Source organism: Oncorhynchus kisutch, linkage group LG15, assembly GCF_002021735.2.
Source record: "Oncorhynchus kisutch isolate 150728-3 linkage group LG15, Okis_V2, whole genome shotgun sequence".
NCBI classification, from domain to species: Eukaryota; Metazoa; Chordata; class Actinopteri; order Salmoniformes; family Salmonidae; genus Oncorhynchus; species Oncorhynchus kisutch.
This window is the reverse complement of record NC_034188.2, coordinates 1,534,534-1,548,233: the sequence shown is the minus strand read 5'-3', so window position 1 is coordinate 1,548,233 and position 13,700 is coordinate 1,534,534. Positions and strand designations below refer to the sequence as shown.

Below are 13,700 nucleotides of genomic sequence, written 5' to 3'. Positions count from 1 at the left end.
TACTATGTGTTTTGCGGCAGGTCTTCCCTTCAAAGTAGCCTAGCCAAAATCAGACCATATCCGTGGAGGCAATTATTTGATATCGACCTTCTTTTGTCCAGTAGCCAAAGGTACAATCCCAGTCATACTATCAACCCATGCTAGTTGTTACGTATTATTCTAAACAAAAATAAAACCTCAACAGTTGCAACCATTTTACTGAGTTAAATAAATAAATTAGGTCCTAATCTATGGATTTCACATGACTGGGCAGGGGCACAGCCATGGGTGGGCCTGGGAGGGCACAGACAGAAATATTCCTCTGTTTCATCAGCTGTCCGGGTGTCTGGTCTCAGACGATACCGCAGGTGAAGAAGCCGGATGTCGTGTTCCTGGGCTTGTTACCCATGGTCTGCGGTTGTGAGCCCTGTTGGGCCTCCTGCCAAATTCTCTAAAACGATGTTGGAGGCAGTTTATGGAAATGAACATTGAATTCTCTGGCAACAGCTCTGGTGGTCATTCCTGCAGTCAGCATGCCAATTGTACACTCCCTTTAAACTTGAGACATCTGTGGCATTGTGTTGTGTGACAAAACTGCACATTTTAGAGTGGCCTTTTATTGTCACCAGCACAAGGTGCACCTGTGTAATGACCATGCTGTTTAATCAGCTTCTTGATATGCCACACCTGTAAGGTGGATGGATTATCTTGGCAACAGAGAAATGCTCACTAACAGGGATGTTAACACATTTGTGCACAACATTTGCTTTTTGTGCGCCTGGAAAATTTCTGGAATCTTTTATTTCAGCTCATGGGACCAACAATTTACATGTTGCATTTATATTTTAGTATATTATTATTACATTATTATTATTATTATTACATAATTATTATTACATTATTATTATTATTACATTATTATTATTATTATTATTATTACATTATTATTATTATTACATTATTATTATTATTATTACATTATTATTATTATTACATTATTATTATTATTATTACATTATTATTATTATTACATTATTATTATTACATTATTATTATTATTATTACATTATTATTATTACATTATTATTATTACATTATTATTATTATTATTATTATTACATTATTATTATTATTATTATTATTATTACATGTGTTTATATTTTAGTTCAGTTTATTATTATTATGTTGTATATGTTGTGTATATTATTTAGACAGTCAAGCCACGGCTGACAAATGGAACATTAGCCTCTCTGTTGTCCCAACCTGTCTGTCTTCATTCTCTATTACACAGTACTGTCTGACCTCACCTTACCTGACCTCACCTCACCTTACCTGATCTCACCTGACCTGACCTGTCTGTCTTCATTCTCTATTACACAGTACTGTCTGACCTCACCTTACCTGACCTCACCTGACCTGACCTCATCTTACCTGATCTCACCTGACCTGACCTGTCTGTCTTCATTCTCTATTACACAGTACTGTCTGACCTCACCTTACCTGACCTGACCTGTCTGTCTTCATTCTCTATTACACAGTACTGTCTGACCTCACCTTACCTGATCTCACCTTACCTGACCTCACCTTTACCTGATCTCACCTGACCTGACCTGTCTGTCTTCATTCTCTATTACACAGTACTGTCTGACCTCACCTGACCTGATCTCACCTGACCTTACCTGACCTCACCTTACCTGACCTCACCTTACCTGACCTTACCTGACCTCACCTTACCTGACCTGACCTTACCTGACCTCACCTGACCTGACCTCACCTGACCTTACCTGATCTCACCTTACCTTTCCTGACCTCACCTGACCTCACCTTTCCTGACCTCACCTGACCTCACCTTACCTGATCTCACCTGACCTCACCTTACCTGATCTAACCTGACCTTACCTGACCTGACCTCACCTTACCTGACCTCACCTTACCTGATCTCACCTGACCTGTTCTTACCTGACCTCACCTGACCTGACCTCACCTGACCTTACCTTTCCTGACCTCACTTGACCTTACCTTTCCTGACCTCACCTGACCTCACCTTACCTGATCTCACCTGACCTTACCTGATCTCACCTGACCTCACCTGACCTTACCTGATCTCACCTGACCTCACCTGACCTTACCTGATCTCACCTGACCTCACTTGACCTTACCTGACCTTACCTGACCTTTCCTTACCTGATCTTACCTTACCTCCCTCTCTCTCTGTTCCAGTATTCTACTACACGATACTGTCTGACCTCACCTCCCTCTCTCTCTGTTCCAGTATTTCAACAATGAGAAGTATGAAGCAGAGAAGTATGATGGTTATCTGAAGAGCTACGAGTCCTCCTCCCTGAAGACCACCTATACCCTGGCCATGCTCAACTTTGGACAGAGTGTCATCTTTAGTGTGGGCCTCACTGGTATCATGGTACTAGCTAGCAAGGGGATCATGGCAGGTCAGTCTACCCCTACACCCTAACTAACACGAATCCCTACACCCTAACTAACCCGAACCCCTACACCCTAACTAACCCCTACACCTTAGCCCCTACACCCTAACCCCTACACCCTAACTAACCCAAACTAACCCCCTACACCATAACTAACCCTAACCCCTACACCCTAACCCTTACACCCTAACTAACCCCTACACCCTAACTAACCCAAACTAACCCTAACCCCTACACCCTAACTAACCCCTACACCCTAACTAACCCCTACATCCTAACCCCTTACACCCTAACTAACCCCTACATCCTAACCCCTACACCCTAACTAACCCCTACCCCCAAACTAACCCTAACCCCTACCCCCTAACTAACCCTAACCCCTACACCCTAACTAAACCTAACCCCATACACCCTAACCCTTACACCCCTAACTCCTACACCCTAACTACCCCCTATACCCTAACTAACCTTAACTACTACACCCTAACCCCTACACCCTAACTAACCCCATACACCCTAACCCTTACACCCCTAACTCCTACACCCTAACCCCTACACCCTAACTAACCCCTACACCCTAACCCCTACATGCTAACTAACCCCTACACCCTAACCCCTACATGCTAACTACCCCTAACCCTTACACCCTACCTAACCCTAACCCCTACACCCTAACTAACCTTAACCCCTACACCCTAACTAACCCCTAACCCTAAACCCTAACTAACCCTAACCCCTACACCCTAACTAACCCCTACACCCTAACTAACCCTAATCCCTACACCCTAACTAACCCTAATCCCTACACCCTAACTAACCCAAACCCCTGCACCCTAACTAACCCAAACCCCTACACCCTAACTAACCCGAACCCCTACACCCTAACCCCTACACCCTAACCCCTACACCCTAACTAACCCTACACCATAACTAACCCAAACCCCTACACCCTAACTAACCCTAACCCCTACACCCTAACTAACCTTAACTCCTACACCCTAACCCCTACACCCTAACCCCTACACCCTAACTAACCCTAACCCCTACACCCTAACTAACCCTACACCATAACTAACCCAAACCCCTACACCCAAACTAACCCTAACCCCTACACCCTAACTAACCCCTACACCCTAACTAACCCTAACTAACCCTAACCCCTACACCCTAACTAACCCTAACCCCTACACCCTAACTAACCCCTACACCCTAATTAACCCCTACACCCTAACTAGCCCTAACCCCTACACCCTAACTAACCTTACACACTAACCCCTACACCCTAACTAACCCTAACCCCTACACCCTAACTAACCCATACACCCTAACTAACCCCTACACCCTAACTAACCCCTACACCCTAACTAACCCTAACCCTACACCATAACTAACCTTACACACTAACCCTAACCCCTACACCCTAACTAACCTTAACCCCTACACCTGAACCCCTACACCCTAACTAACCCCTACACCCTAACTATCCCCTACACCCTAACTAACCCTAAACCCTACACCCTAACTAACCCCTACACCCTAACTAACCTTACACACTAACCCCTGCACCCTAACTAACCCTAACCCCTGCACCCTAACTAACCCTAACCCCTGCACCCTAACTAACCCAAACCCCTTCACCCTAACTAACCCTACACCCTAACTCCTACACCCTAACCCCTACACCCTAACTAACCCTACACCCTAACTAACCCTAATCCCTACACCCTAACTAACCGCTACACCCTAACTAACCCCTACACCCTAACTAACCCTAATCTCTACATCCTAACTAACCCTAACCCCTACACCCTAACTAACCCCTACACCCTAACTAACCTTAAACACTAACCCCTGCACCCTAACTAACCCTAACCCCTGCACCCTAACTAACCCTAACCCCTGCACCCTAACTAACCCAAACCCCTTCACCCTAACTAACCCTACACCCTAACTCCTACACCCTAACCCCTACACCCTAACTAACCCTACACCCTAACTAACCCTAATCCCTACACCCTAACTAACCCCTACACCCTAACTAACCCCTACACCCTAACTAACCCTAATCTCTACATCCTAACTAACCCTAACTCCTACACCCTAACTAACCCCTACACCCTAACTAACCTTAACCCCTACACCCTATCTAACCCCTACACTCTAACTAACCCCTTCATCCTAACTAACCTTAACTACTACACCCTAACTAACCCTACACCCTAACTAACCTTAACCCCTAAACCCTAACTAACCCTATACCATAACTAACCCTAACCCCTACACCCCAACTAACCCTACACCCTAACTAACCCTAACCCCTGCACCCTAACTAACCCTAACCCCTGCACCCTAACTAACCCGAACCCCTACACCCTAACCCCTACACCCTAACTAACCCTAACCCCTGCACCCTAACTAACCCAAACCCCTACACCCTAACTAACCCGAACCCCTACACCCTAACTAACCCCGAACCCCTACACCATAACTAACCCCTACACCCTAACTAACCCTAACCCCTACACCCTAACTAACCCCTACACCCTAACTAACCCTAACCCCTACACCATAACTAACCTTACACATTAACCCCTACACCCTAACTAACCCTAACCCCTACACCCTAACTAACCCTAACCCCTACACCCTAACTAACCCCTACACCCTAACTAACCCTAACCCCTACACCCTAACTAACCCCTACACCCTAACTAACCCCTACACCCTAACTAACCCTAACCCCTACACCCTAACTAACCCTAACCCCTACACCCTAACTAACCCCTACACCCTAACTAACCCTAACCCCTACACCCTAACTAACCCTAACCCCTGCACCCTAACTAACCCTAACCCCTACACCCTAACTAACCCTAACCCCTACACCCTAACTAACCCCTACACCCTAACTAACCCTAACCCCTACACCATAACTAACCTTACACACTAACCCCTACACCCCAACTAACCCTAGCCCCTACACCCTAACTAACCTTAACCCCTACACCTGAACCCCTACACCCTAACTAACCCCTACACCCTAACTATCCCCTACACCCTAACTAACCCTAACCCCTACACCCTAACTAACCCTAACCCCTACACTCTAACTAACCCTAACCCCTACACCCTAACTAACCCTAACCCCTACACCCTAACTAACCCTAACCCCTACACCCTAACTAACCCCTACACCCTAACTAACCCCTACACCCTAACTAACCCTAACCCCTACACCATAACTAACCTTACACATTAACCCCTACACCCTAACTAACCCTAACCCCTACACCCTAACTAACCCTAACCCCTGCACCCTAACTAACCCCTACACCCTAACTAACCCTAACCCCTACACCCTAACTAACCCCTACACCCTAACTAACCCCTACACCCTAACTAACCCTAACCCCTACACCCTAACTAACCCTAACCCCTACACCCTAACTAACCCCTACACCCTAACTAACCCTAACCCCTACACCCTAACTAACCCTAACCCCTGCACCCTAACTAACCCTAACCCCTACACCCTAACTAACCCTAACCCCTACACCCTAACTAACCCCTACACCCTAACTAACCCTAACCCCTACACCATAACTAACCTTACACACTAACCCCTACACCCCAACTAACCCTAGCCCCTACACCCTAACTAACCTTAACCCCTACACCTGAACCCCTACACCCTAACTATCCCCTACACCCTAACTAACCCTAACCCCTACACCCTAACCCTAACCCTAACTAACCCTAACCCCTACACCCTAACTAACCCTAACCCCTACACCCTAACTAACCCTAACCCCTACACCCTAACTAACCCTAACCCCTACACCCTAACTAACCCCTACACCCTAACTAACCTTAACTACTACACCCTAACTAACCCTAACCCCTACACCCTAACTAAACTTACACACTAACCCCTGCACCCTAACTAACCCTAACCCCTCCACCCTAACTAACCCAAACCCCTACACCCTAACTAACCCAAACCCCTTCACCCTAACTAACCCTACACCCTAACTCCTACACCCTAATCCCTACACCCTAACTAACCCTACACCATAACTAACCCTACACCCTAACTAACCCCTAAACCCTAACTAACCCATACACCCTAACTAACCCCTACACCCTAACTAACCCTAACCCCTATACCCTAACTAACCCTAACCCATACACCCTAACTAACCCCTACACCCTAACTAACCCCTACACCCTAACTAAACCTAACCCATACACCCTAACTATCCCCTACACCCTAACTAACCCTAACCCCTACACCCTAACTAACCCTAACCCATACACCCTAACTAACCCCTACACCCTAACTAACCCATATACCCTAACTAACCCCTACACCCTAACTAACCCTAACCATACACCCTAACTATCCCCTACACCCTAACTATCCCCTACACCCTAACTAACCCCTACACCCTAACTAACCCTAACCCCTACACCCTAACTAACCCTAGTCCTACCAAGGGCATCATGACAGGTGAGGAGAGGGTCCAGAAATAGAATGTTGAGAACCCTTTCCAAATCAATTGACATTACAAAATCAACATTCCATTCCTGCAGATTCCTCTTTTAATCAGTTGTGGATGACAGTGTGTTGTTGACAGGCTCTATGACAGTAGGAGACCTGGTGATGGTGAATGGTCTGTTGTTCCAGCTCTCTCTGTCTCTTAACTTCCTGTTGTTGTTGACAGGCTCTATGACAGTAGGAGACCTGGTGATGGTGAATGGTCTGTTGTTCCAGCTCTCTCTGTCTCTTAACTTCCTGTTGTTGTTGACAGGCTCTATGACAGTAGGAGACCTGGTGATGGTGAATGGTCTGTTGTTCCAGCTCTCTCTGTCTCTTAACTTCCTGTTGTTGTTGACAGGCTCTATGACAGTAGGAGACCTGGTGATGGTGAATGGTCTGTTGTTCCAGCTCTCTCTGTCTCTTAACTTCCTGTTGTTGTTGACAGGCTCTATGACAGTAGGAGACCTGGTGATGGTGAATGGTCTGCTGTTCCAGCTCTCTCTGCCTCTTAACTTCCTGGGCACCGTGTACAGAGAGACACGCCAGGCCCTGATCGACATGAATACACTCTTCACACTGCTCAGTGTTGACACCAAGATTAAGGTAACACACAACAAGATCAAGGTAACACAAGGTTTCCTAAAGGTTAGGTTCTATACTTATAGCCCAGTTCTAGAACACTGTAATTACTGACTAGCTGCACACAGTATTCCTAAAGGTTCTATACTTATAGCCCTGTACTAGAACACTGTAATTACTGACTAGCTGCACACAGTATTCCTAAAGGTTCTATACTTATAGCCCTGTACTAGAACACTGTAATTACTGACTAGCTGCACACAGTATTCCTAAAGGTTCTATACTTATAGCCCAGTTCTAGAACACTGTAATTACTGACTAGCTGCACACAGTATTCCTAAAGGTTCTATACTTATAGTCCTGTACTAGAACACTGTAATTACTGACTAGCTGCACACAGTATTCCTAAAGGTTCTATACTTATAGTCCTGTACTAGAACACTGTAATTACTGACTAGCTGCACACAGTATTCCTAAAGGTTCTATACTTATAGCCCAGTTCTAGAACACTGTAATTACTGACTAGCTGCACACAGTATTCCTAAAGGTTCTATACTTATAGCCCAGTTCTAGAACACTGTAATTACTGACTAGCTGCACACAGTATTCCTAAAGGTTCTATACTTATAGCCCAGTTCTAGAACACTGTAATTACTGACTAGCTGCACACAGTATTCCTAAAGGTTCTATACTTATAGCCCAGTTCTAGAACACTGTAATTACTGACTAGCTGCACACAGTATTCCTAAAGGTTCTATACTTATAGTCCTGTACTAGAACACTGTAATTACTGACTAGCTGCACACAGTATTCCTAAAGGTTCTATACTTATAGCCCAGTTCTAGAACACTGTAATTACTGACTAGCTGCACACAGTATTCCTAAAGGTTCTATACTTATAGCCCAGTTCCTCTCCTCTGTCTATAGGAGAAGGAGCTGGCCTCTGCCCTCCTTGTGACCCCCCACCGCCCCAGGAGGGTTAGAGGTCAGGGGTTAGGGGTAAGTCTGTAGTAGTTAGTCCTAACTCTCCTGTCTCTCTACTCTAGGAAAGAGAGCTGGCCCCTCCTCTCTCCGTCACCCCTCAAGAAGCCACCATCAGGTTTGAGGATGTCTACTTTGAGTACCTGGAAGGACAGAAGGTTCTAGAGGGCGTCTCCTTCCAGGTGCCGGCTGGGAAGAAGGTGGCCATCGTAGGAGGGAGCGGATCAGGGTAAGCTCTCATTTAGAAAGGCCTTGACCTGTCTGAAATGGTCATATGAAGTGCACTGGTCAACAGTAGGGTTGCACATTTCTGGTAGCTTTCTCAAAGTCCCTGGAATTGGGAGGGAATAACCAGGAAATCCAGAAATGTCCAAGCCGTATTTCTGGAGAACCAGGACATTTTGGGAATGTTTCCAGGATTTTGCAACGTTAGTCAACAGTGTTCATCTGTAACATCCTTGTCTGGCCGTGTCTGATTGTCCATGTTTACGTGCTCACAGTATTCCACAATGTAGCTTATATCCCGCTTAAGGTCTTATTCAGGATAAGCTGTTTACATGCACCGTTGATATCCTGTTCACAAGTATCCCTATAACCCCGAGTAAACAGAATATTCCTCATTGAAGTTCATATGGGTTAAATGGAATAGTAACTGAAGTCTGGACACTGACTGTCGGCCTATGACCTCACCTGTAGGTCTATGACCTCACCTGTAGGCCTATGACCTCACCTGTAGGCCTATGACCTCACCTGTAGACCTATGACCTCACCTGTAGGCCTATGACCTCACCTGTAGACCTATGACCTCACCTGTAGGCCTATGACCTCACCTGTAGACCTAAGACCTCACCTGTAGACCTAAGACCTCACCTGTAGACCTAAGACCTCACCTGTAGACCTAAGACCTCACCTGTAGACCTAAGACCTCACCTGTAGACCTAAGACCTCACCTGTAGACCTAAGACCTCACCTGTAGACCTATGACCTCACCTGTAGGCCTATGACCTCACCTGTAGGCCTATGACCTCACACATGTAGAGTAATATGTTATTCATTCCTGTAGAATGATGCATTTCTTGCAGTAAAAGGATATAACAAATGTGCATTTTGTCTCAGGAACAGTAGTGGAGAAATATGAAAATAGAAAATGCAAAAGCGCGGTTAATGTGTCATCTTTGACTCTGTTATGCCAAGCACACCGTATTTCAACAGCACACCGTATTTCAACAGCACACCGTATTTCAACAGCACACCGTATTTCAACAGCACACCGTATTTCAACCGCACACCGTATTTCAACAGCACACCGTATTTCAACAGCACACCGTATTTCAACAGCACACCATATTTCAACAGCACACCGTATTTCAACAGCACACCGTATTTCAACAGCACACCGTATTTCAACCGCACACCGTATTTCAACCGCACACCGTATTTCAACCACATCAAATATGTCTTATCAGAAACATCAATCGTTTAATCGTTTTCTCAGCTTTTGATTTCCTTAAAATCGGTCAAACTGATGACATTTGACATGTTGCACAGGACCAATCTTTCCACTGTTTTGGATGCTGTTGAGTTTTCTCCCGGTTCCTAATGGAAACAGACAACTTTACCGGTGTTAACTACATTACTAATGAATTCATTCTCTGTGTTAACTACATTACTAATGAATTAATTCTCTGTGTTAACTACATTACTAATGAATTCATTCTGTCGGTGTTAACTACATTTCTAAAGAATTCATTCTGTGTTAACTACATTTCTAATGAATTCATTCTCTGTGTTAACTACATTACTAATGAATTAATTCTCTGTGTTAACTACATTACTAATGAATTAATTCTGTCGGTGTAAGACGTTGTTCTGCTCAGCAGTACTTTATTTAGTCTTCTGGGGCAACAAGTTATGACAGAAGAGAAGCTGTATGTATCTAACTATAGTTGACAAACAAATGGCCTACCAAATGTCAGTAATTATAATATAGCCTACCAAATGTCAGTAATTATAAGCAGAAACTGTAAAATAGACTGCCACCCCTGATATGCCCTTCGCTGACTGTGAAAAACAACCGTCAACCGCATAAGATGTTGACATGCCACAGTATCCCGTCTAAGATCAGCATATCCCAGGCATCTTATTCTGGTTTCACGTCACTGGGATACAAGCTTTTCGGGGTTTATTGTAAACGGGATATGATGTCTATATGCGTCAACTCAAAAACAGAATACTTGAGTCTCCCGAATAATAACAGGATATAGGTAGCATGTAAACATGGTCACTGGGTCTGGGATCTGTCTCTGTGTAGAAACCCTTATTCACCAGCTCTACTTGGTACATAATTGGACGGCTGCTTCACTAATTTGTTCTAGTGTTGAAGTGGAAATGTGCCTCTTATGGTCCTAACCTGTATTTAACTTATCCTCTCCAATTATATCTGCAGATTCTGGGTTATAACCTTTAGGTGCTTATTCAGCGTCGCTCTGCAAGCTTAGTCTTTCTACTATAGTTACAATGTCAGTCCTATTACAATGTCAGTCCTATTACAATGTCAGTCCTATTACAATGTCAGTCCTATTACAATGTCAGTCCTATTACAATGCCAGTCCTATTATAATGTCAGTCCTATTACAATGTCAGTCCTATTACAATGTCAGTCTTATTACAATGTCAGTCCTATTACCCAAAAGTCATAGAAAAATCTATTGGTCACATACACATATTTAGCAGATGTTATTGTGGGTGTTGCGAAATGCTGGTGTTCCTAGCTCCAACAGTGTAATGCTGGTGTTCCTAGCTCCAACAGTGTAATGCTGGTGTTCCTAGCTCCAACAGTGTAATGCTGGTGTTCCCTAGCTCCAACAGTGTAATGCTGGTGTTCCTAGCTCCAACAGTGTAATGCTGGTGTTCCTAGCTCCAACAGTGTAATGCTGGTGTTCCTAGCTCCAACAGTGTAATGCTGGTGTTCCCTAGCTCCAACAGTGTAATGCTGGTGTTCCCTAGCTCCAACAGTGTAATGCTGGTGTTCCCTAGCTCCAACAGTGTAATGCTGGTGTTCCCTAGCTCCAACAGTGTAATGCTGGTGTTCCCTAGCTCCAACAGTGTAATGCTGGTGTTCCTAGCTCCAACAGTGTAATGCTGGTGTTCCTAGCTCCAACAGTGTAATGCTGGTGTTCCTAGCTCCAACAGTGTAATGCTGGTGTTCCCTAGCTCCAACAGTGTAATGCTGGTGTTCCTAGCTCCAACAGTGTAATGCTGGTGTTCCTAGCTCCAACAGTGTAATGCTGGTGTTCCTAGCTCCAACAGTGTAATGCTGGTGTTCCTAGCTCCAACAGTGTAATGCTGGTGTTCCAAGCTCCAACAGTGAAATGCTGGTGTTCCTAGCTCCAACAGTGTAATGCTGGTGTTCCTAGCTCCAACAGTGTAATGCTGGTGTTCCTAGCTCCAACAGTGTAATGCTGGTGTTCCTAGCTCCAACAGTGTAATGCTGGTGTTCCTAGCTCCAACAGTGTAATGCTGGTGTTCCTAGCTCCAACAGTGTAATGCTGGTGTTCCTAGCTCCAACAGTGTAATGCTGGTGTTCCTAGCTCCAACAGTGTAATGCTGGTGTTCCCTAGCTCCAACAGTGTAATGCTGGTGTTCCTAGCTCCAACAGTGTAATGCTGGTGTTCCAAGCTCCAACAGTGAAATGCTGGTGTTCCTAGCTCCAACAGTGTAATGCTGGTGTTCCCTAGCTCCAACAGTGTAATGCTGGTGTTTCCTAGCTCCAACAGTGTAATGCTGGTGTTTCTAGCTCCAACAGTGCAGTAAAATCGAACAATTCACAACAATACACACACATCTAAAACTAAAATAATGGAATTAAGAAATATATAAATATAAGGACGAGCAATGTTTGAGTGGCGTAGACTAAATACAGTAGAACAGAATACAGTATATACATATGAGATGAGTAAAGCAGTATGTAAACATTATTAAAGGGACCAGTGTTCCATTATTAAAGTGACCAGTGTTCCATTATTAAAGTGACCAGTGTTCCATTATTAAAGTGACCAGTGTTCCATTATTAAAGTGACCAGTGTTCCATTATTAAAGTGACCAGTGTTCCATTATTAAAGGGACCAGTGATCCATTATTAAAGTGACCAGTGTTCCATTATTAAAGGGACCAGTGATCCATTATTAAAGTGACCAGTGTTCCATTATTAAAGTGACCAGTGTTCCATTATTAAAGTGACCAGTGTTCCATTATTAAAGGGACCAGTGATCCATTATTAAAGGGACCAGTGATCCATTATTAAAGTGACCAGTGTTCCATTATTAAAGAGACCAGTGTTCCATTATTAAAGGGACCAGTGTTCCATTATTAAAGGGACCAGTGATCCATTATTAAAGTGACCAGTGTTCCATTATTAAAGAGACCAGTGTTCCATTATTAAAGGGACCAGTGTTCCATTATTAAAGGGACCAGTGATCCATTATTAAAGTGACCAGTGTTCCATTATTAAAGAGACCAGTGTTCCATTATTAAAGTGACCAGTGTTCCATTATTAAAGTGACCAGTGTTCCATTATTAAAGGGACCAGTGATCCATTATTAAAGTGACCAGTGTTCCATTATTAAAGAGACCAGTGTTCCATTATTAAAGAGACCAGTGTTCCATTATTAAGGTGACCAGTGTTCCATTATTATTATCCATGTCTATGTACATAGGGCAGCAGCCTCTAAGGTGCAGGGTTGAGTAACCGGGTGGTAGCCAGCTAATGACAGTGACTCAATTCAGAGCAGGGTACTGGGTGGAGGCTGTCTAGTGGTGGCTATTTAACAGTGATGGCCTTGAAATAGAAGCTGTTTTTCAGTCTCTCGGTCCCAGCTTTGATGCATCTGTACTGGCTTCGCCTTCTGGATGGTAGCTGGGTGAACAGGCCCGTGACTCGGGTGGCTGAGGTCCTTGATGATCTTTTTGGCCTTCCTGTGACATCAGGTACTGTAGATGTCCTGGAGGGCAGGCAGTGTGTCCCCGGTGATGCGTTGGGCAGAGAGCCCTGCGGTTGCGGAAGGTACAGGTGCCGTACCAGGCGGTGATACAGCCCAATAGGATGCTCTCAATGGTGCATCTGTAAAAGTTTAAGGTTCTTAGGGGCCAAGCCGAATTTCTTCAGCCTTCTCAGGTTGAAG

At 44.6% G+C, this 13,700-nt stretch overlaps 1 protein-coding gene across 2 annotated transcripts in view; it reads left to right on the top strand.

Annotated features, from left to right (window-relative positions):
- The window catches only part of LOC109881869 (ATP-binding cassette sub-family B member 7, mitochondrial), a 94,343-nt gene that overhangs the window by 65,150 nt on the left and 15,493 nt on the right, over nt 1-13,700 (top strand). For both annotated transcript variants that reach the window (XM_031789466.1, XM_031789465.1), the window contains exons 9-11: nt 2,252-2,426; nt 7,406-7,563; nt 8,586-8,749. In XM_031789466.1, coding sequence (XP_031645326.1) covers nt 2,252-2,426; nt 7,406-7,563; nt 8,586-8,749 — 497 coding nt within the window. The remainder of the gene's footprint in view (nt 1-2,251; nt 2,427-7,405; nt 7,564-8,585; nt 8,750-13,700) is intronic.